The sequence below is a fragment of the Colletotrichum gloeosporioides genome, assembly GCF_011800055.1.
Source record: "Colletotrichum gloeosporioides strain Lc1 chromosome Unknown consensus_67, whole genome shotgun sequence".
Classification (NCBI taxonomy): Eukaryota; Fungi; Ascomycota; class Sordariomycetes; order Glomerellales; family Glomerellaceae; genus Colletotrichum; species Colletotrichum gloeosporioides.
The window spans coordinates 644,704-666,028 of record NW_025544712.1 but is presented as its reverse complement, the minus strand read 5'-3'; the positions used below and the strand labels follow the sequence as shown (position 1 = coordinate 666,028).

General features: G+C 50.0%; 5 protein-coding genes and 1 pseudogene across 6 annotated transcripts; 4 read left to right on the top strand and 2 right to left on the bottom strand.

The window, feature by feature from the left end:
* Positions 1-249: 249 nt before the first annotated feature.
* GCG54_00005587 (uncharacterized protein) lies at positions 250-756 on the top strand (the record flags this gene model as incomplete). Its single annotated transcript, XM_045405608.1, has 1 exon — positions 250-756. One exon carries the CDS (start codon positions 250-252, stop codon positions 754-756), a length of 507 nt encoding a protein of 168 aa, XP_045260589.1.
* Positions 757-2,116: 1,360 nt separating this feature from the next.
* On the top strand, positions 2,117-3,566 carry GCG54_00005586 (annotated as a pseudogene). Its single transcript has 4 exons — positions 2,117-3,029; positions 3,112-3,242; positions 3,300-3,455; positions 3,508-3,566. Coding segments are annotated over exons 1-4 (1,259 nt in total).
* A 3,356-nt stretch (positions 3,567-6,922) lies between these two features.
* Positions 6,923-8,886, top strand: GCG54_00005585 (Cytochrome P450 monooygenase 1; the record flags this gene model as incomplete). The annotated part of the gene is made up of 6 exons (XM_045405607.1): positions 6,923-7,291; positions 7,369-7,471; positions 7,531-7,599; positions 7,663-8,241; positions 8,296-8,657; positions 8,878-8,886. The coding sequence occupies 6 exons, from the start codon at positions 6,923-6,925 to the stop codon at positions 8,884-8,886; spliced, it is 1,491 nt and encodes a 496-aa protein (XP_045260588.1).
* Positions 8,887-8,955: 69 nt separating this feature from the next.
* On the bottom strand, positions 8,956-10,223 carry GCG54_00005584 (uncharacterized protein; the record flags this gene model as incomplete). Its single annotated transcript, XM_045405606.1, has 3 exons — positions 8,956-9,384; positions 9,493-10,050; positions 10,119-10,223. 3 exons carry the CDS (start codon positions 10,221-10,223, stop codon positions 8,956-8,958), a joined length of 1,092 nt encoding a protein of 363 aa, XP_045260587.1.
* Positions 10,224-12,295: 2,072 nt separating this feature from the next.
* On the bottom strand, positions 12,296-12,598 carry GCG54_00005583 (uncharacterized protein; the record flags this gene model as incomplete). The annotated part of the gene is made up of 1 exon (XM_045405605.1): positions 12,296-12,598. One exon carries the CDS (start codon positions 12,596-12,598, stop codon positions 12,296-12,298), a length of 303 nt encoding a protein of 100 aa, XP_045260586.1.
* A 6,588-nt stretch (positions 12,599-19,186) lies between these two features.
* Positions 19,187-19,525, top strand: GCG54_00005582 (uncharacterized protein; the record flags this gene model as incomplete). Its single annotated transcript, XM_045405604.1, has 1 exon — positions 19,187-19,525. A coding segment is annotated over one exon (339 nt), but the record flags the coding sequence as incomplete, so codon positions are not given.
* Positions 19,526-21,325: the final 1,800 nt, after the last annotated feature.

Below are 21,325 nucleotides of genomic sequence, written 5' to 3'. Positions count from 1 at the left end.
GTTATGAACGAGGACTCTTTAGGGGCACGTGATGCGATGCATCCTTCGTGATGCAGCGGCGATACAGGTTGTTGATAACTCGACTATAAAGAGGGCGTATAGTCATCCCCTTTTCTGCAAACATTCGCAAGGCAGATCAGCTCAGAAGCCTCAGTAACCTGATCAGCAGGCACCAAAACGGCCACAACACAAGTCAAAGATTGTTCAAACTTTGGTCTCACAACACCAACTTACCTTATATTCAACAAAATGAAGTTCCAACTTTCTGCTCTTGTCTCCCTTGGAGCCTTCCTCGCTGTCGAGGCTGGTGTTGCCGGCGTCTCACAGTCGCAAAGTCTCTCTGCCCGCGATGGTGTCGACCTGGCTATCCGGTCCGCCGCTGCCAACATGACTTGGGCCGACCTCGAGTCTGGTGCGGATGCTGCTGCCATCTGCGGCTCTCTGGGTGTTTTCGAGCTTCCCGAAGGCTCGGACCCGGCCCTCGTTCGACTTTGCTCCGATCACCCAAGCCTTGGCCGACCCGGCTCCAATGCTAATGGAGTTGGCACCCTGGCCTGTGCCAAGAACCAGAAGGGTTGCGACAAAGGATACTGCTGGAAGCAGTGTGGCGAGAATGGTGCTGGTTGGTGGTGCTGGACAGCGCTCGGCGACGGCTCTGGCCCCTGGAAGACATGTGTTGCGGGTTCTGATTGCGGTATGGGGGATCCCTGCGGATGGTCCAAGAATTGGTGCCCCAAGTGTGGCTGCAGCTGTTAAGGCAAAGTGAAATGCCGAAGAGTACATGAATTTTCGGGTGACTGAGATGGTCATAGTCGATTGGGCAGAGTGAGTCTGACTGAATGATCATAGAACGTGTCAAGGTACATCTCAGAATCCAGATAGATACTCGTGGCGCTGCGCCATGATGGTCCTGCAAATATCAACACTTACACACTTTGAACACACAGAAAGTGAATGCTGAATCTGACATTTACTGCAAAGGTAACAAAGAACCTATCTGGCGAGTAAGTAAGTGTCTCCTTAGGTACTGGTCCTACCTTCTCCACTACTCTAGTATACATTAGAAGTACATTGGTCTGAAGTTCGAGATATGATGCTGGCCGGTCACAATTGCAATACAGAACGTTCGTTCCAAGACATAGCTGATTACCGCTTGGTTAGCAAGGGAGTATCGCCCGGATCGCAAAACTTCGCAACAAATGCGACGTGAAACATGAGGAGAGCCCATTTATTCCAGATTTGCCATCATGATTTTGCAGCCAATTTCCCCTGCGTTGTTAGTTAAAAGCAATAGCATCCTGGCACAAGACTGACTCAACTTGAGATGGCATAATTTAGCCGTGAACTTGAACAATCTCTACTTACTGGCATCGAGGCCGCAATTGCTAGTTTTCAGAGGGTTGCCTCTTGTTCACCAGAAACACTCGGGAGATCACGTCTTAAAACATCTTTGAACAACTATTACTTTAAGATTTACCAAGTTTAGACCTTAAGTAGCCAAAAAATCAATCAAGACACAAGCAGAGATGCAAATTTAAAAGCAGAACTGTCCAGCGATGCTTTTTTGCAGATTTGGTCTTAGGATTCGAAAGCTGGCTACAGGAAATTGTGCCTCGGAGGATCAATGATCATTGTATCTTTTCACATCCGATCTGCAATAGTGATAGTCTATTGGCAGTCGGGGTCACAAAAGTCCTACCGGACGACTCCAGCAAGGTACGAGCGACGACACAAGTGGAGTTGAGCTGATCGCTAAGGACGCTGAGACAAGAATTGTGTGATTGAACTGTTACGTTGAAGTCACCCGACCAGGAAACGGATCAGATCCCACTCAAACCACCCTTGACAAATGGAAGCTTGTGCCCCGGATGTCGGGGAGTTCTACCTAACAAGCGCGACATAGTGTTGCACTCGGCTCTGAGCAAGTGGTGCCGTTTCCATCATAAGAATCGGCAATCGTTGTGTATGACTCGCGATCTTCCAGGGGCATGATCAAAGCATGTAGCTGGGCTCCAGTGCCCATATATACACCTCCGCGCTTGGATATCCCCTAAATCCGTGCTCTGAGAAAACACGTTTAATCGTTATTTTCCGAGCAGGGAGGGTCAAGCCAGAGATGTCGCTTGCAGAGCCGCCGGATGGACTCGACCTCAACGAAACCAAGGTCCCGTCGCTGGTGTCTGGGTTCGTCATCACATGGGTTCTTGGTGCAGCCGCCGTTGCGCTACGCGTTACGGCGCGGAAGCTTGTTAGAAACCAAATTTGGTGGGATGGCTGGATCATAATCGTGTCTTTGGTAGGATTTTGCCCATCTCCCGGAAACTCGCTGTGACTTGTCACGATCGTCAATATGGCGATGGACTAACAATCCTTTCCTATCAAATATTTTCAGCAGCTTTTATGTTTGACGTTACGTGCTACAGTCAGTCACACTTTCGACACCGGGATGTCTGTCGGACCACCCTGGAGTTTCCAGCTGACAGTAATGCAGTGACCATAAATGGTGGCTTTGGAAAACATGTTTGGGCTACGCCAAACGGCCTGAGGGTCTACTTTACGGGTCTTTTCATCGCCGAGTATCTGTACACGATCAGTATTGTGCTCGTCAAAGCGGCAATACTCGCTTTTTACTGGCGAATTTTCAGCGCCCGACGCGAATCACGGCTTGCCATCTATATTTTACTAGGTATTACTTGCGCTTGGGGAACAGCAGTGGTAAGACCGCCCCTTGATAAGAGCAATCGCAGGTTCGTCAATATTGTGTTGGCTAACGGCCTGCAGCTCTTGGTATCAACCTTTCAGTGTCTTCCAGTGTCGGCGTTCTGGCTCCGATTCGACGCGAATGCCAATCTCTCACCGTCTGATTACGAATGCGGCGTCAACGTCAAGACATTCTTCATCGCGAACGCAATACCAAACATAATTACCGACGTTCTCCTTCTGCTACTGCCAGTACCAGGCATTTGGACTTTGCAACTTCGCAAGCCCCAAAAAATGGCTCTGGTGGGAATTTTTACTCTTGGCATATTGTAGGTTCCCCCATCTTAGTTGTGGCCAGAACTGGCGCACTCATTTTTGTGCTACTGCTGATACCAAACTTTACATCCACAGCGTCACTGCAGTGTCGTTCATCCGGCTGCACTATGTACTTGCAATTGACTTTGCCGACCCTGACACTACGTGGTTACTAACCGAAGAGATGATGTGGACTGGCATCGAAGTCAACATCGGCACTGTCTCTGGTATGTGAATTTCATGGCTCCCGTTCTAATACTTATCCGGATAGTTACTCCCCCTAGCGTGTCTGCCGTCTTTGAAACCAATAGTCAATTTGGCACTTCATGGTAATGTTCAACAAAGTAAACCGGCCACGGGAAGTGACTTGGGTATCATGACTGCAGGAGGCTCTAGCGGGCCCTACAAGCGCGGTGGAGACCAAAGGAAGAGTGCGTTTGGTACGAGAACCTCTGAACGACAAGTGATAGAGGACATGCGTCCATTATCAAGTCACACAACAGATCACGAAATGGACAACTGGACAGAGCATGGAAGTCAAGAATTGGTAATAGAGCAGACAACCAAAGGGCGGATGGAATCAGGAAAACCCACACAACCATATTGAGCCTTCATTGGGTAGAGCAACAACGTACTGGGCTATCTGAGGTCTAGCAAATTTCTAAACCATGTCTAATCACTATGATATCGGTATACTTACAATGTCAACCCAGTCATCCCCACTTAACATGCCCACACTCAATAAACCATTTCTCTGAGGGTAGTATCTCGTCTCACTTGAAATGAGTCCAGTAGTACTTCCTGTTTATTGGAGTCTCGATAAGTTGTTGTCATCGTCAAGCATGTGATGTGTCTATCGGATCAACGGCGCTCAAAGTGTTTGGCTTCGTTAGCTGCCAGCTTGAGTCGTAGTACTACGGATATGCCCGTCAGGGCGATGTTGTTTTAGTGTTCGAGAGTGATCGGGTCCCCTTGCGAGTGGGGTTCTGAGTGTTTTAATGGTGTTCTAGAAGTCCAGTGGAGCAATATGCGGCCGTTTAAAGCTACTTTTCTCTCCAATAAAGTTATGACAGACTTCTAGAAGGTCGCCGACCTCCCTTCAGATGGTCACCGGACGACAAAGACCCTTAAAATAGATACTTTACTGAAATGTGACTGGACGACAAAGCTCTGCAAACCTCCTTGAAAGGAGTTCGAAACGGCCATGCCAGGACATTACATGAGTCCAAACACTCCCAGCGGTCCGAACTTAGGATGGAGAGTCTATGCCGGAAGCTGTACATACAGACGTGCTTCATCGGGATTCCTTCTTTGGCTGCATCTAAAAGCTTAGATCTTTTGTCTCCATCCCGAGATTTGATGTCTGTTGAAAATAAGGCGAGTCTCAGTCGCCAGTAGCGGGAGCATGGTCGAACATACATGTGTCGCCGAGTTTTCCACGCATCCATTCTAACATGATAAACCAAGCAATCGACCCCTGAGCGTTGAAAGTAACACACGAACCGCATAAAATGCCTCCTATCTCTCGATAAACGCATGTCAATTAAACTCATTCCGAGGCGGTCTCGATATTCTGGTACCTTATCGTACGATCGAAGAAGCTTGTTTTCTCAGGCCGGCTACCGGCAACACGACGAGAAGCTTGGGTGAACATCAAAAACGAAACGAGGTCAAAGTTCGGGACAAAATTCCAGATGAGAATCCCGGGTAACTTACTAGTCCGCGATGCTCGTATACTAGGACCTAGGACGTCGCACGAGCCTCTCGGGGAACGCCCTGCAAGGTCGAGAAATACATACACGTATCTAGAGAGCCGAGAAAGTCCTGCCGATGAATTCACGAACATTCGTCGACTCTACCTAGCCTTATTTCCTGATGAACTTACATCCAAGGCGATGAAAATCCATCTTATGCGTCGTAAGACACGGTGTTGTTGTACATCAAAACTAGTAAGAGTCGTGCATGCAGATGGTGCTTGAAGACGAACTTGCAAGCCGGCCTCTGCTTTATTGACTCTATGTATACTGATACTGCTTCTCACAATGAAGAGTCCAGATGTCAATCGGAAGGGACCGTCCGCAATAGTATATTGCGAATCACATCTTCTGAGATGGCCATGGAACTTCACCGGGTCTTCAGTTGCGGAATTATTCAAGGCATTGTTCTGTATGTGGTCACTGATTAACAAAGTTCAAACTCTCTTCTCCATTGACGATGTGTTAATTGCCTTCAAAAGTCGACAGCTATTACTACACCACAGCCATGGCCAAACAGGATGCTTCTGACACGCCGCAAAGTAAGCAAGTCATCTCCTACAGGGCTATCATCTATCCCATTGGTGTATCAGGACCCCGAGACACTCGCAAGAATGACTGGACTTCTTCTTTTCCACTCTCTGCCTGTCGGTTCTTTTGAAGTGACGCGTTTGTTATTCGCGTCACCATTTCAATCTATTGGGGCAAGCAACGAGATCCGAGACCTTCGCGATTTCGCAGTCTTTCAACGAGTCAATATACCTCTAAGTAATGGGATCGACTAGAAAGAACATGCTCTTCGAGAATTTCAGATTGAAGCAGCTGAATAGATGTCTCTCTCATGTCTTCGTTGCATATAAGAAGGACGGCTGTCGCGCCAATTTCAGAGGATGGCTTCTTCGACTTCACAGTATTCAATACACCAACCAAGCTAGATGTCCCTTTTTCCACGTCAATTCAAACCGCTTTGTATCCTCGTCTGCGGAACTATTTCAGCATGAAGTTCACCGTCTTGACCATAATCGCCACCTCGGCCCTGATGATCACCATCACCGCCTTTCGGTTCTGGTGCGAACCCTAATCCGAGCCGTAGATGCAACAAGATCACCGGGTGCCGTGGAGGTCTTCGGGCTAATAAAGGTATGGTTTATCCTCTAACTTCAAAATATTCAGGGTCGAAAGCTCGTTCCATTTCTCTAGGTGGGAATAAGGCGCCTTGACTGGTCGGATCTGTTCTTGAAAGCTCTCCTGCTACCTTAGTTGATGAGCACAAGGAAATCAATGATGGCGAGCATAACAGCTAGTGTTGTTTCGGTGTGGCTGCTCAATCATTTCGGTCATTACAAAATTTTATATAAGTCTCTTTTTGAGATTACCCAATACGACTGTCATTACCTCGATCCAGTGTCACCTCATGAGATCATTGCTGGCGGTCTGCGCTAGTCGCTAGCATCGCTCGCGACGTCTCATCAGAGACACCATGGCCATGGCCTTCTCCTTTTTAAACTTTCGGTGGACCCAGCTCAATTCATGATTGAGAAATGGAGGAAACAGAGTGGGTAGATGCGTTCCTAGATATCGAGATCTGCCGACATCATCAGGCCGGGTCCGAGATGAGGCCGATTGTTGGCAATAACCACTGCAGAGATGAACTAAAGACTTCTCAACTCTGCTTCAATAGACTTCCTAGAATAGTTTCTCTCGGACATAAAGCACTTGGCTGTCGTGGGACGGACTCTGGTGAAGGCCGGCTACTTCTTGTCGGATGCTATCCCACCGGTTTGTGGAGTATCGTGTCTCCCCCTATGTCATGTTGTTCAGAAACCCTGGCACTGTGATTGGTCCTTAGATGCCTTGATGCTAAGTCATTGACGACGCCAGCCAATCGCTCGCTTGCATATACACTGCGTGGATACATACGCTACGATCCATTCTGAAAGTCCGTCTCCGTCAGTCCATTCTTGGCAGAGTGCGAATGTCCGCCTCATAACCTTGAGCATAGTGTTTCTGGAACTACGGCAGTCCATGGAGACAGACGAGTTTATGAGTTTCTGTCTTTGTCAGTTTCTGATTTAAACCCAAACAGCTCCTCATGCTATCATGAGTCCAAACTCACAACTTCGATCTACTGCAAAACGAGCAACGTACAAGGAATGGACCACCTACATAATACTTCTACCATTTGGGGTCTGCCATCGACCTATGATGGCGACAACACGAAATTATTGGCTGCCCTCTTAGCTATCACTCTCATTGTGACAATCCCTTTATTCTTTCTTTTCAATGGCGCAAGCAAGCTTCCGATCATCAATCCCAAGAAGTTCTATGAACTCACGGCTTCCCATTCGGTCTTCGAATTTGCTATAGCTGGGCGGGAGCTTCTTGCATCAGCTCGAGCGAAATTTGGTCCCGTACCTTTCCGCGTTCACACTGATATGGGAACCTTCATCATACTTCGCCCTGAGCATGGCGAAGAAATTCGCAATGATCCCAGGTTCGGCATTGATGAGCCCATCATTGAGGTGCGTCTTCCTTCAAGGGGGTTGGTGCATTTTGCACGGGAGAACTTCTACATGTTCTGACTTCGCACGTGGCGTAGTTATTTCAAGCCCATTACGCCGGCTTTGAACCGTTCATGGAGGGGGCTTTGCCAACGAAACCACTGCAGAACGTGGTCAAATTCAAGATGACAAAGTCTCTAGGTCGGCAGCCTACTACAAATCTTTGATAGAAACATCGCTAATATCAGGGTTGTCTTTAGCCAAGATCACGCAGCCGCTCTCCGAAGAATGTGCTTCGACACTTCACGCATCTCTTGGCGATAGCGAAGGTATTCTATAGCCATTACTAAAGCGCCTCCAACTTAGCAGGATATGCTAACCCTTTTCTCTAGAATGGCAGCCTGTCGCTCTTGGAAACCTCATCATTCGCCTCGTTTCCAAAATGTCTGGTCGCATTTTTGCGGGTCCGAACCTTAGCAACAACGAGCGGTGGTTAGATCTAATCGTCAATTACGGAGATAACAGCATTCAAGGGATGCGGAAACTTCGGCTTTGGCCAACGATTCTGAAGCCCCTGGCTGTGAAATTCATCCCTGAGTGCAAGAACCTGCAAGCTCAAGTCAAGGAAGCATGGGATCTTGTCGCTGCTGAGATCCAGGCGCGACACGCCAAGGGCGGCGAAGCGGAGCACGAAGATGCCATTCACTGGTTCGAGGAGTTGGCAGGCGGAGATCGATACAACTTTGGCGCATCGCAGTTGATGCTTGCTGTGGTGTCGATTGGAACTACCTCTGATCTGATCACGCAGACCTTGATTGATATCCTTCGTCACCCTGAGCTGATACAGCCCTTGCGAGAGGAGATCGTGGCTGCTATTTCCGAAGGTGGCTGGAAGAAGACTTCGTTATACAACATGAAGCTCCTTGACAGTGTCCTCAATGAAAGCCAACGCCTGAAGCCTAACCAGATCGGTAAGCTTTTCGTCCAAGAACATGTCAATTTTGCGCGACTAAACGCTGTTCTAGCTTCCATGTTCCGGCAAGCACTTGTCAACATTACTCTCTCCGACGGCACCAAGGTCCCAAAGGGCCACAAAGTCGCTGTTTCGACCGATCGAATGCGAGATCCGAGTGTCTACGAGAACCCGGATGTTTTCGACGGCTACCGCTTCTTCCGCATGCGCGCAACAGAGCAAGGAGCAGCGAGTCAGCTGGTGACCACAAGTGTGAACCATCTTGGATTCGGGCATGGCGAACATGGATGCCCCGGTCGTTTCTTCGCCGCCAGCGAGGCCAAAGTCATTATTTCTCATCTTCTTCTGAAGTACGACATGCGCCTAGAAGACGGGACCGAGCACAACATTCGCAAATTTGGTTTCGCAGAGGAGGTTGACCCGACTTTCAGGATCTTTATGAAAAGACGAAAGGAGGAAATTCCCCTATAATTTTCAGGTCCATTTAAGTGAGCCACTTCATCCGCAACTATAGACTTTGACAAGGTTTGTCAGCGAGGTTTGTTTGATGAGGACAAGGGACTCACATATTTATATGTTTTTGGTGAGAAATACGTATTGGCTTAGTACCGCTTGATAATCCAATACTTTCCAGTCTACATGATGTTCAGGTGTACCGTCCTTATCCTATTTAACAAAGTTTCTTCCGATCCAGTGCATCCTTCGAGCATACTCATGCCCCGCAACCATCGGAACTGCGGGTATTCATTTTCAAATGCCACTCTGTCATAGAATCCAATACCCACGGGTCGACATCTCGGTTTGCCTTGATGAAAACTGTCTCGTATGGATGGACATTCATTCCAAAGTATTCCTTGTCAAACAGGACATCTCCAGCTTGTGTAGCTTCACAATACGCCTCGATCCCACCCATGACTGTATGTGCAGCTGTCATCATTGCGTCGACTTTGTAGCCAGCTTTCGTAATGAGGCCCGTCGTCCCGATTTCAGCGTGGACAGCGGCGTTCCAGTCCCCGTAACACCCGCTAAGCCCAACCGGGTTTTCTTTTGATCCAAACTCGTCGTCTTGTGATGCAGAAAGCGCAAAGGCAGGGTCGAGTAGTATACCCATGCCTACATCATCTGTTGCGAGGACCATGGACTGGACATGCATTCTGGGTTGGCAATTCACCGTCATACCAACCAGCTAGCAGCATCGTCCTTTAGTAAGTTGTGTCTAAGTTAGAGAATGAGCATCAAAAGTGCTTACCTTCGTTGTCTCTGTAATTTTGTCAAGATATAAGTCCGTCCAGCATGATTTGCTCCACCAGGGCAAGAATGGGCCCCTGACGCTTGCATTCATTGTGATGAAGCGCTTGTACCTCTTCCACAGATTTTTCTTTCGAAGGACTTCTCCGATGGCACCCAAGTCGAAGCATGTGTTGTCCCGCTTCACAACCGTAACGTTGGGTTTGCGAGGAACCATTCTCGCCGCCCCTGCATCGCCGTTGAATATGAACACGAAGTCGGCCGCATTATGGAGCCCCTTTGTAATGAAAAACCTCAGGTTTGCTCGAGCGTTGTCGGACTCGGAATAGGCGTATACAACAAGCGGTCTATCCCCTGCGACCGTGTTGACTGATGCTGAAATTTCGGGCTCAATGTCGTCGTCTGGAGGTGATGTATTTTCTATGTCTACATCGACTGAGCTTGAAAATATTGGCTCTTGATCGTCGTCTGACAACGGTGTGTCTTCTGCGTTCATATCGATTGGCACTGAAAGTACTGGATCTGAAACTCCATATTGTGCAGGCTCAGCTGCCAAGGGCTGCAAAGGTTCTTTGTTAGCTGCCGATCTAAACGGTGCGTGATGTCGCTTGCTCGTGAAATACATACTATCCATGCCCGGTGTGGCAAAATCCACCATGCGGATACGATGAGTGACACCGCAACAAATATCGCGATCTTCAGAGGCACCCATTGAGCCTTGAGAAGAGGCATTGTAAAGATGTCGCAATAAAAAGTGCGTCAAAGAAAACAAGGAGAATAACAGACAATCACTTGGCAGCAGAAATAAAGGTGTGCGCTGAAGATAAACGTTCCAGGAACGTGGGAGGCTTATGTGCCTTCTCGACGCCAGCGGCTGAATGAGCTGAATGAGACAACTATTGAACGAACACATTTGAGTTTCAGGCGCTCGGCGCTTCCATATAGTCGAACTAGAGAAACTGACACACGGATCAGCATGACCATGATTGAATGCTAAAGAGTAGTGTGGTTCTCCGGAATGTTCCTATCAAGTCTTCGTGGCTCTGGACTTTGGGCCTGGCCGTTTCCGTCAACGATTCGTATCGGCATTTCGCGCGGTGGAGACAACACGCAATTGGCTTTGCGCCGTCGGAAAGCATCTAAACAAAACCCCTTTCTTTCACCGGCATTTCTGGCACCAGAAGTTTCAACGTGTAGTCCGATGACGTTTAAATGCCAAGGGAGCGATCAAGTACAATTTTGACCGGCAGAGCGTACCCCTTTGCTCGGTGCGACCCACGAGCGATTTGAACGTTGTGGGGTTTGCAGGCCATTCTCAGGATATTTCAGGCCAGACTTCGCGATTGACAGGACATTCCATCTCAATGTTGATCCAGACTCCTGGCATTTCTTTTGCAGCAGACTCATCTCGGCAGCCAATCTCACGCATCTCGAGGTTTGTTTCGATTTGACGTTTTCGTGTGGGAAGGATTCGTCATCCTCTGTCCACGTAATCAGTGTTTGGTGGTCATGAAATCGGCTCTCAGGTGGTGACAGCCGAGACATTCTCCCACTGGTACAAAACGCCCGAGACATAGCTCCTGTCCCGGCGCTAATTTCTAGCCACCTGTGCTCGTTGACGAAAGCAGTCGTTGCGTACTGCAGTCGTCACGCCACCTAACGGCTTAATCCGTTGACATTCAGGAAGAGTTGTGGCCCAAACAATTTTGCACGTCATCTCAAAGTTGATAGTCGGGAAAACGACACGCTGCCTGGCCCAGTGGTTAACATACAAAGATATCTCACTAAACGGAGCCGCAGAACGGACTGACGGCGGTTGTCATGTTCATTACCTCGAATCGTAGTCATGCAACAATGACTCTCTCGCCAGGTGGGTAAGTGCTACCCTATCCCGTCATGCGAATCGTCTAATTAAGCTTATTTCTGTGCCTAAATACACTCCTCTCGATTATTTGGCAATCTGATATAGGCCTGGAAGTTTCTACTTTTATGGTTGGGTAAGATAGTCCCTTCACGCCTGGCGCCCTGAATGAGATATCTTTCCGCCGCAAATCAGCCTCCTCAGACGTTTGCTAACGCAGTCCCGATAACTTGACCTCTGATCAGGTTGTTCAAGAAATTTGTTCTGATTGATTCTTCGGGTATCAAATGATGAAATGTGGTATCTGGCTAATATGTTGCTTAACCTTTCTCGCGGGTCGCCGGCATTTCGTGGACAGTTCTTTGTATGTTAATTTCGTCGCCGGATAGCTCATGTTTCTGTTCCAGAACCACTTCCGCTGGTAGCTCAATCTTCCGACCGTAGGATGATGAAGGGTTCACGTATGGCTGTCCCTCTAACTCGCTGACAGTCCTCGATCTCCCTCGCCGCCTCCACCACATGAATATGCCACCGACAAGGACAAGCACAGCAACCACAGCACCAACTGAGACCCCTACCGTCATGGAAAGAGGCGAACCGGATGATGAACTACTTCCCCCTGTTGCCCCTCTTACTTGTTCCGTGGTCGTAGAGCCTGAAATCTTTGAAGTTGCCGTCGCACTTGGGGAAATAGTCGCGCCTGTATTGCTTACGCTCGTCGAACTCGCTGGAAAGTTGTATCCGTTGACTGGCACTGCCCAGATGGTCACCTCAGCCGAATTGACAACGCTTCTAGTCCTTTTGGCAATTGCGCCGTTCGTTCCTATTGTAAGGGAGTCGTACGTAATCGTTTGTCCAGGTGTAGCCATCGACAAACACTGAGATGGGAAAACGGGTCTATTCGGCTGCGGCACGTTGAACGAATAATCTCTGCGTCGGGACATCAGCCGCATGCACCCCAAAAGAATCTCCAATTGCGTACGTACGACGGACAGCAGAAAACGTGCTGTACCCCTCCAGCTTCCAGTAGTGTTTGTGCAGCGGTGTACAGTTGGGGGCACTCGAACGTCGGACCCAAGGCAATGGATGTCGCCTGGCTCGCAGTCTGGAACCACCAAGATGTCACCGCCTCTGGAAAACACGTCGCTGCTCCAGAGTCTATGTTCATTCCGAAGTACGGATCCCATGCGAGAATTGGGCCCTCGTCAGATTGGCGATATGTTCTCGAAGCACAGTCGGAGTTCATCGGCCAGGGGGTCGGTAGCGGGGAGTACACTGTCGGCCGACCGTTGGCCGTGACCACGGAGGGTGTTGTGGCCATCACGAATCCAGGGACATGGGCTTTGGGGGAAAGAAAGCGTAGAGAAGACGATGCTAAAGAAAGAATATCGTGACTTCAGAATAGATGCAAAATGAGTGGGAGAGACGTGGCGTCCTGCAATACCACACCACCAACGGGCCGGGAAGGTCGCTCATCTTAATGCAGGCGTTAACCGTTCCAACACACTTTTGTCTTCGCGGCAACCAGATCAACTCTTCCGGGGCCCGTTGTAAGACCGCTGTTGGTTCTCAAGTGACGAGGCAAGGGCCCTGGTCTGAGAAAGTCCAGAAAGAGACAAAGAGACTCCGCTTCAGAAAGAACTCGGCATAGCGCCATCTTCAACAGCCTATGGGCACGCGACCGCAATTTGTTGTTGGTAGCAGGTTGGGACAATATCCTGTGAGAGCCGAGCTTGGCGCCTACCCAAGGCCAGAACCTGAGCAACGGGCGGCAATCAACAACCCCTCATAACGGGGTTCCTCGCGCAGCTTTCTTCTTCTTTCCTTGAATCTTCTCGGAGCAAGACCCAGATTTGCGTGCGCCTTGCTCTAACGTCTTCCCGACACTGCCAGCGACATCCGCATCTTGAGCGGGCGCAGCCCAATGTTGCGGCACAGCATATCTTTTCCCTGTCTCTCATTAGCGATCAACAATTGATTCGAACGAAAGCATCGACGATGAAAGAGAACGGTCGCGCGCAGTCATCAGGGTCAAGTTACGCTGTGACCCGAGCGCGTCGCTCACGGGGCTGCACGATCTTAATATTCGTCCTTGCCTGTGTCCTGGCTTTCTCGTTCTTCAAAGGCAGCAGAGAATCTCCAAAAGTGAGTCGCTCGGCTCGAAATCAGGCAGCGTCAGAAGCTGCCGTCATTTGCTCTAAAAGCTGAATTCACGTTCAGGATGGCGCGATCGCGGATCGACGAGATGTGAGGTCTCTGAACCAGGAAAAAGACCAAGTTCGATTGGGGGGTTCTCTGGTCGGAGAACCAGGAGACGCGGCTGTAGATTCATTTTACTCGTCGGAGTTACTCGCAAAAGCCGCCAAAGAAAAACCTGGTTTTCCTCCTCCTGAGGGAGAAACCAACGGAGTGGACGGTTCGGCTTTCTCCAAGGATGCCGAGTTCTATGCGTCGGATGCTGTTGTAAAAGCAGAAAAGGAGGCAAAGTTAAGGAAAGGAAAAACATGAACTTTTCAGTCGATGAGATTACGCAATACCCAATACCGCTTGACGCTCCCTTTTCAACGGAGGTCGTTCGCGCCAGACAATTAAAACATCTTCCTAATACCATGAACACTGAAGATTGCATTATTGAAGTTATAAATAAAGGGACTTCTAAATACTAGACCCTGTGAACTGCCACCCTGATGAGGGAAATGGCCGTATGATACCACGCGTGCATAGAGCGTCCAGCTGCAACTTGTCCGGAGGTCTCGAGGGCAAGTTGCAATTGCACCCACAACAGGACATCGAAACCAATACAAGTGTATAGCTCATCGAATTGATACTAGCTGTAGAAAGTTTCAGGAAGACTGTGACTTGCCATAGCACGACTATCATTCGACCAGGTCAAATGTGATCATGACAACGCGCAGTTAAAAAAAAACGAGAAACATTTTCAGATCCGTTGTCAATAATATAACTCACGTTAGAGAAGGTGATAGTGACTTTACGTATCAATCATCTTGTAATGTTAACAATAAAGAACTTTCCAACACTTTATACCACGTGCCTAGAAATATACCTAAATCATAAAACGTAACACATATTTTGAGGCTGCATTGATATATTAACAATAAAATCCTAAAAAGCTCAACGCTTTTTGCACGCCTAGTATAGCTCTTTTTTATCTCTCCCTGGTAGTAGACGAGGAAATTTTTATCCGTCGTTGTGTATCATTGTGGCAACTGGCGTAACGTTTCGGGCTCACCAGACGATTCCTGTCAACCCGTGTAACGCGTGACTAGAACCCACCACAGGATTCCGCCTTTTTCAGAGTCGGCTTCGTGCATGATCAAGGATCCATCGTGACCGTAGCATACGGTATGTGCGATCGAAGTGATTCCGTTGAAATTTCTCACCGCTCTTCCGCAACACAAAGTCATACATGATAACTAAATTCAGGCAGGGGATTAAATTTGAGAAAACAAAATCAAATCTTGAGCTTGATACTAAGTCATTGAGACTTTTGAAGTTATCGAGGATGATCGAATAAATGGGATAACCCTAGAATAATGTCGTCTGTAACTACTGTTGTATTATCGATGATTGGTACTTCTTCTAACAATTTTCTCCTGTTCGATGCTAGACACAAGCAAGAAATTCATTACACCTGCAACATTGTATCAATTTGAAGTATCAAAAAAACACCGGAAAGTCATGTGACACACCAGAAAGGAGAACATGTTGCAGAAGACAACTTGGACAAATATTCTCTGGACAAGTGAACGAAGTACATTTCCCAAATAGGATGATCTCAGCAAACGACCTGACGATCGATTTCCTTTCCTACTCTTCAAAGACTCTTCGGTCATTAGGATTGTGGTCTCTTGCCCGCATGTATCCGTGTCAACCCCTCTTGATCTACTGTTGAGGCAGTCTGAATGGCCACTGATTTACAAATGCTGACAGCCTGAGATTTCCAATAGACGAGAAGAATAGACGAAACGCTTTAATAGTGTCACTCATATTATGCACAGGCATCATGAGATAGTAGCAACATTTAATATTAGTCATGGAGTGGTACAAAGAATATCAAGTCAAGTCAATCGTTCTTCCTTGTAACTTTCTTCTTCAAGTCAAGTCACTGCCAACAACCCAGTCGCGAGCACCATCGTCAAACCAACAGACGTTACTTCAATACTACCTCAACCAATCACCACCTTTGCCGTTACCCGTCACTCATCGTCTGAGCACAGCAACCAAGCCAGCATTTCATATGCGGATCACCGGCCTCCGGCCTCCCACGCGGCTAAGAATCCATCACGTTGATCCGAACGCGGCATTTCCCACAACTTCTCAGCCCCCAATCCTTACTAGGTTCTCCAGAACGTCACGCCGTTACGAACGAAAACGCCGACTAGTCAACCACTAGTCCACGAAATAGAGCAGCCGAAAGGGAAAAAGTTTAAATACCCCTTTAGCGCTGTTCCCAAGTAGCTCTAGAGTGTCGAAAGGCAGCTGGAGGACGCAGACGGAGCGTCGAGTACCACCGAGCTTAAAAATCTTTTTACTGGGCACCGCTGCCAAACGCACGCGGCCAGCGGTACGAAAGAACCCCTTAGCCAGGAACGCGCGGCCACGGATCCCACCCACGGCTCAAAGGTCGCCGCCCCTTTCCACGTCCGTTTTCAGAAGCACGCACCGAAGGGGGCAATCCCCAGCTAATCCACATCAATCATGAATTGAACACCAGTTCGGACGATTTCGACGGCAATGTGGGAGGCAGAGAGTAGTATGTAGGGCTTCTTTTCATCACGTAGTGTGCGAGGAATCCACGGAACCCTTATTGAACTCCACCAGCAAGGCAGCATCTCCATTTTCATCTCAATCGGGTTCAGCCTCTCCCCGTGGCGAAAAAAAGGGGGCCGATCGAAGTTGATCAGGAACATTCGAGGCCTGGATACATGACGCAAGAAGCATGTGTGCCTGAGAATGCCGTTTAGAGAGAAAAAGATTCACAATGGTCTAGACTCGATCGGCGCTGGGTGGGCTGGACCGTTCGGCTTTGTGAGTGGTGAGCGGACAGGTTCCCCTCAAGACGCGTCTTGTTGCTCGATTCGATGTGGAGATGTAAACAGGGCCTGGTTGGTGAGGGACACACGCTGGGGCTGTTGCGGCTCCGCCCTGCATTCGAACGTCCAACAACGGGCCGGGTTGGGGACGCGAGAACGAGCTGAAGGATGGACTTCTGTGACGGCCGATGAGAAACTATCGAAGAGACCAATGCAAGCCAATACCCCGTTTGACGTATTTTCTCGCTCGGGATATTTTTTCCTTTCTCTTTGTTGACAGGAACCTGGACGCGGCATATGCAGATGCTCCTGTCGATATCGGGTCTAGAACTGGAACATGATCCACATTTCCCGAGAGCGAAGCAGCTGAAAGGATGCGCGCGATCTTGTTCCAGCGGTACAGCGGGTGTTGTGGGCGGCAGGCGTCAGCCGGGCTTCCGGCTCGTGGAATCTGGTTTCTGCTTGCCTGCTTGCCTGCTTGCCTGCTTGCTGCGAGCTGCAGGGGAAAGGCGTTGCGTGGGGGCTCGGAAGATTTGGTCTTCCCTCCTCTGCTATTTGAATTCCGTGGTATGATCATCACTTTAGGGCTGTGGCATTTTCTCAACAAGGTGATCTTCCAATCGTCCTATGTATGGACCAGGAACAAGCGATAAGGCAAAGTGCAGCTGTGTCTATATTCTAGATGCAAGCTCTGCGGGTAATGGACGTTGAAGCTAAGAGCTCTATTTTTGGCCCCGAAGGCGTGGTGAGCTATGCGGATGGAAATGCAACCTCTGAAGTTGAGGAATTCCACTGAAAGGAGGACGTATCTTTTGTGTATCTTCGAAGTACGAGATAAAAGGCGATGCGCATTCTTTGAAGACGTGAGCCATCAAGTCGGTACCGAAAACTGCTAGTGGGCAAAGAAGATGTAAACATCAAGCCAGCCTTGCGGCCTTGTGTAATTAAACATATGAGACTCGGTCTCAGCCGGCTGACGGGACTGCCACAAGCGAAGAAGGTTATGTCCGGAACGGGATGAAGTTTCTTTCCCAGTCTTTGCGTGCCAGGGCCGTTCACACCCAAGGCCTAGGAATCATGACGCTGAGATACAGGTTGCAACATCAGATGAAAGGGCGAAACAGCATGTCTGTCCCGCTATCTTCGGGACGGCGGGCTCGGGCCTCGAGGAGGGATGCTAGTTATTATTAGGGCCATGGCGACCCGGCGGGATCTGTGGTAAGGCCAGCGGGAGATAGGAGGCAGAAAGCCATCGTCATTTGACGGGACGGATCCATTTGGAAGCCGTCGAAGCCATCGAAGCCATGAGAGTCCCTTGGAGATTGATCTAGGAGGGCCATGTTCTTGTTGCATGGGCGACAGCAGCGCCAAAAATGAAATGCGATGCAGATGCACTGAGCCGCACGAGTAGTTCCAATCTCTCTCCTCGTCGGCGTTTAAAGGGGGCTCGGGATCGGTCCCCGCTCGTCGCGGAGGGCGAGGAAAAGGATCGGTGGCACAGCGATTTGACAGAACCCTAAGAACGAGACTGGGCCGCGCCGATGGCGGTTTGGACTATCAGAAGATGGGACGGCCGGTCTGCTGCTTGGGGCGGGATGGCTGTGCCTTGCTTTTCGGGTGACTCGTGGGTTCATATGTCTCTGCTTGGCCTCTGGGCACAGCTGGGAGGACATCTATCAACTGGGAAGGTGCCCCGGGCACACTGACTCGATTTCCATCTCCAGAGCATCCACAACGAGGGCGGCACGACATTTGTGGGTTTATGATGTTGGCTGTGCAGGATTGCCCCTGTAGAGACGCGTGGTTGTGGACAATAAGGGGGGTACGGTGGTTGGGGATTGCATTACTCTGTAGAATAAACAGAACAGCGCAGAACGAGTACGGTATGCAGTCCCGTCCGGCGTCGTAGTCACAGGATTGAGTCGGCGGGCACGGCGTTGGTGCGGTGAGCCTGAATGTGTTGGCCGGAGGTCGCAGGCCAGGAGGAACCGGCAGCCGGGTACCGACTCGAGATAGGAAGCTCAGGGGGCCGATCAGCGGGAGAAATGGAATCCTTGGAGTTGTATTCTTCGGGATGCGACTCGTGGGCTATGTATGAACACTGCTTTATCGGTGGACTACAACTACTTTGATGGCGGGATTAAACTGCAGGAGAGAGGTTTCTGTGTATGTTCAGTTCAATGGTTTGCTCGTATTAATCAAGCACGATGGGACCCGTTGGAACGCTGGGAAAGCTTCCTTCGCGAATCACGGCAGAGCCGGGATGAATGCTTGATGCTTGGGCAATGAACGGTGCACGCACTCGAGCGTCAGTGTTGCTTTTGCGACTGACGGGTGGCATCTGGCGATGATTGCGAGAGTCCGGCGTGTCGGATCCTGTCGGCAGATTTCTTTTTCAAACCAAAGCTCGACATGAGCGAGATTGCATGTCTGTTCGTTCGCTGAGGGTTGAAGAGCGCCAGACGCAGGGCAAAGTTCACGGCAAGTTCTTAGCAGACAGGGAGAGCGTTGCTTCTTCAAGGGGAGGGGGCTCGTTTTGTCAGCTGGGAAAAGGGCCCCCAATCAACTCACGACGGTGTAGGTATGTATGCGCGACCAACAGCGGGCTTGCTGTTGCAGAGTTTGCCTGCTGACACATTCTTCGAGGATGAGGCCTTGCCGGAATGCTTTAAGTGAGGGCGAAGTGAGGCGAGGCGAAGAGAGAGAAGAGTGGCGGATACAGGGCGCGCAGCAGTCCTCCAAACTTGCTGGCAAATGAATGTGAATGCGAACCCGAAAATGGCAGAAGCAAACAAGACGCGGCTGGCAACGGCAAACCCGACCTGCTATTTGCTGCGATACTTGCACATGCCATTCTCAGTGCACGCCTGGAAGATTACCAAAACTCCTTCGGTCGAGATGGCGGCGCGCCTGGCATGCAGATGATCCTCGAGACATTCGACATCATCTCCTCCGCTCTGGGCGGCATTATCGATTACCCTAAAGGCCTAGATTCCGCTGCATTCAGCTCCCTCGTTCATCCTTGCTGGACATTCGGACTTTGGTGCATCGAGGGAAGGATTCTGTCTACGATCAAACAAACCTCCTGCAGACCGCCGAACCGCAACGTTATGAAATGATCAATTATCTCTTATTGATTGCTGAGGCTGTGCTCACGACACCAACGAGGAAGAAGGAAGAAAAAAGCAGCTTGGCCCAGGCCAACCAGGCGAGACCTGCATCGGATGTCCAAGTGTGCGGACGACTAAGGACAAGCTTCTCGATTAAGCGTTTCTCTCCCAAACTCCACCCCCTCTCTTCCGCGGCCCGGCCGGGATGTGCGTGTACACGCACGTATTCAGTCCACTGCAGCCAGAGAGAGTCTAGGGGACTTGGAGAGCCCTGAAGAGCGCTGTTGAACCGTTCGAGGCACTGCCTCTGCCCAGAGGAGCACCCCTGGAGGATCTCATTCTGAATTGGAGGAAAGGGGAGGCTTTCCCCCTTTGGATCGGATTGCTTCTTGGGGACGTTTGGCCCGGAACACGTTTTTTTCTGGCGTGATGAATGATGAATGCTCATTTGAAGTGTCTCTTTTTTTATCCTCTTACCGTTTCGCAGTGAGTCCCGCGTCTCTGTTCACCGCGGTGTCATCCCGTATCACAGGCAATGAGGAGAGATCAAGACTCGATAAGAGCCAGACACATGAAATGCACCACTGCACACCATCACCTTGATGGCAGTCTTCGAAGGATCCCGTCAACATTTGAAAATGCTCCCATGTGCTGTCCCAATGCAAGCCACCTGCTCACGGCCATGCAATATTGATGACAGATTTAGACATTTTCAACAGAAGATGAACGGGCACGCTGCAAGCCTCTCTGCAAGCCTTTCCCAAGCCTCTTGGCCCGGCCGCCCGTCTCGTATCCTCTGTCCCCAAGAGTCCCAAGAGAGAGAGAGACAGAGACATTGGGGGGAGTGGCATTATCCCGCTGCCCAATCTCGCCTCCATCTGCTGCTGCCGTGCCGAGTGCACACCACTGCACATCCAGAACAGAACACCTGGAGACTGGCCAGACGGGTCTAGACTGCGGGCACAGCATTGTACACAACGGCGTTTGATATTCAACGTTGTGTACGGGACATTGTAACGCCACGGCATAACCCAGGTGGTTGATGATTCGCAACGGCTTTCTGACATGCAGTCTGCAGCCTGTCATTGGGAGCAATCAACACCTAGGTGTGGCGTACTGCTGACCGCACATTCAGCCATCATCATCATCATCACCAGACAGAGGCTTCAACACCGGCTGATTTCTCATGCGCGGGCGCTGCATGTACGAAGACACACTCAGATGCAGACCCCATCTCCCTCTCTCGGTAGTCGCTCGGTCTCCAACTCGGCCAGCAGCCAATCTGCCTTACCGATCGCGGCCCTCATCCGGGGGACCCATTCCAGTGGCACCGTCTCCATCTCCCATCTCCAGGCGCGTTGGCGTCGGACAAAAAATAGCTGACGACAGCGCCCCAAACGATAACGGTGCTGTTAAACCCACTGCAGACTGCCGGTAGTGTGTGAAGCAACGGACAAATGAACGCCGTAGACTTCTTCATCTTTCTACCGTTTGTTTCTCTCGTTTCAAGTTTCAACCTGCGACTCTGGTCAGCCCCTTGGCGGGTTTCGTTTTCACCAGCCCGTCGTTTGGGGCGACCAGCTGCCGTCAAGACGCTGAGAACAGGATCAGCACCAAGGCAAAACCTGCGACCAGCCTCCAACGAGGCTTGTCCGTGTCGTGTGTTGCGCTTTGCCCGCCGTGAGCCGTCAATCATCAGCGGTCGCAAAAGTATGAGGTGCCGTCAAATCGCCAGGGACAGGCCGATGATTGATGGCTGTACGGACAGAGGAGAAGGGAGACGGGACCAGCAGCAGCTACTACTACTGC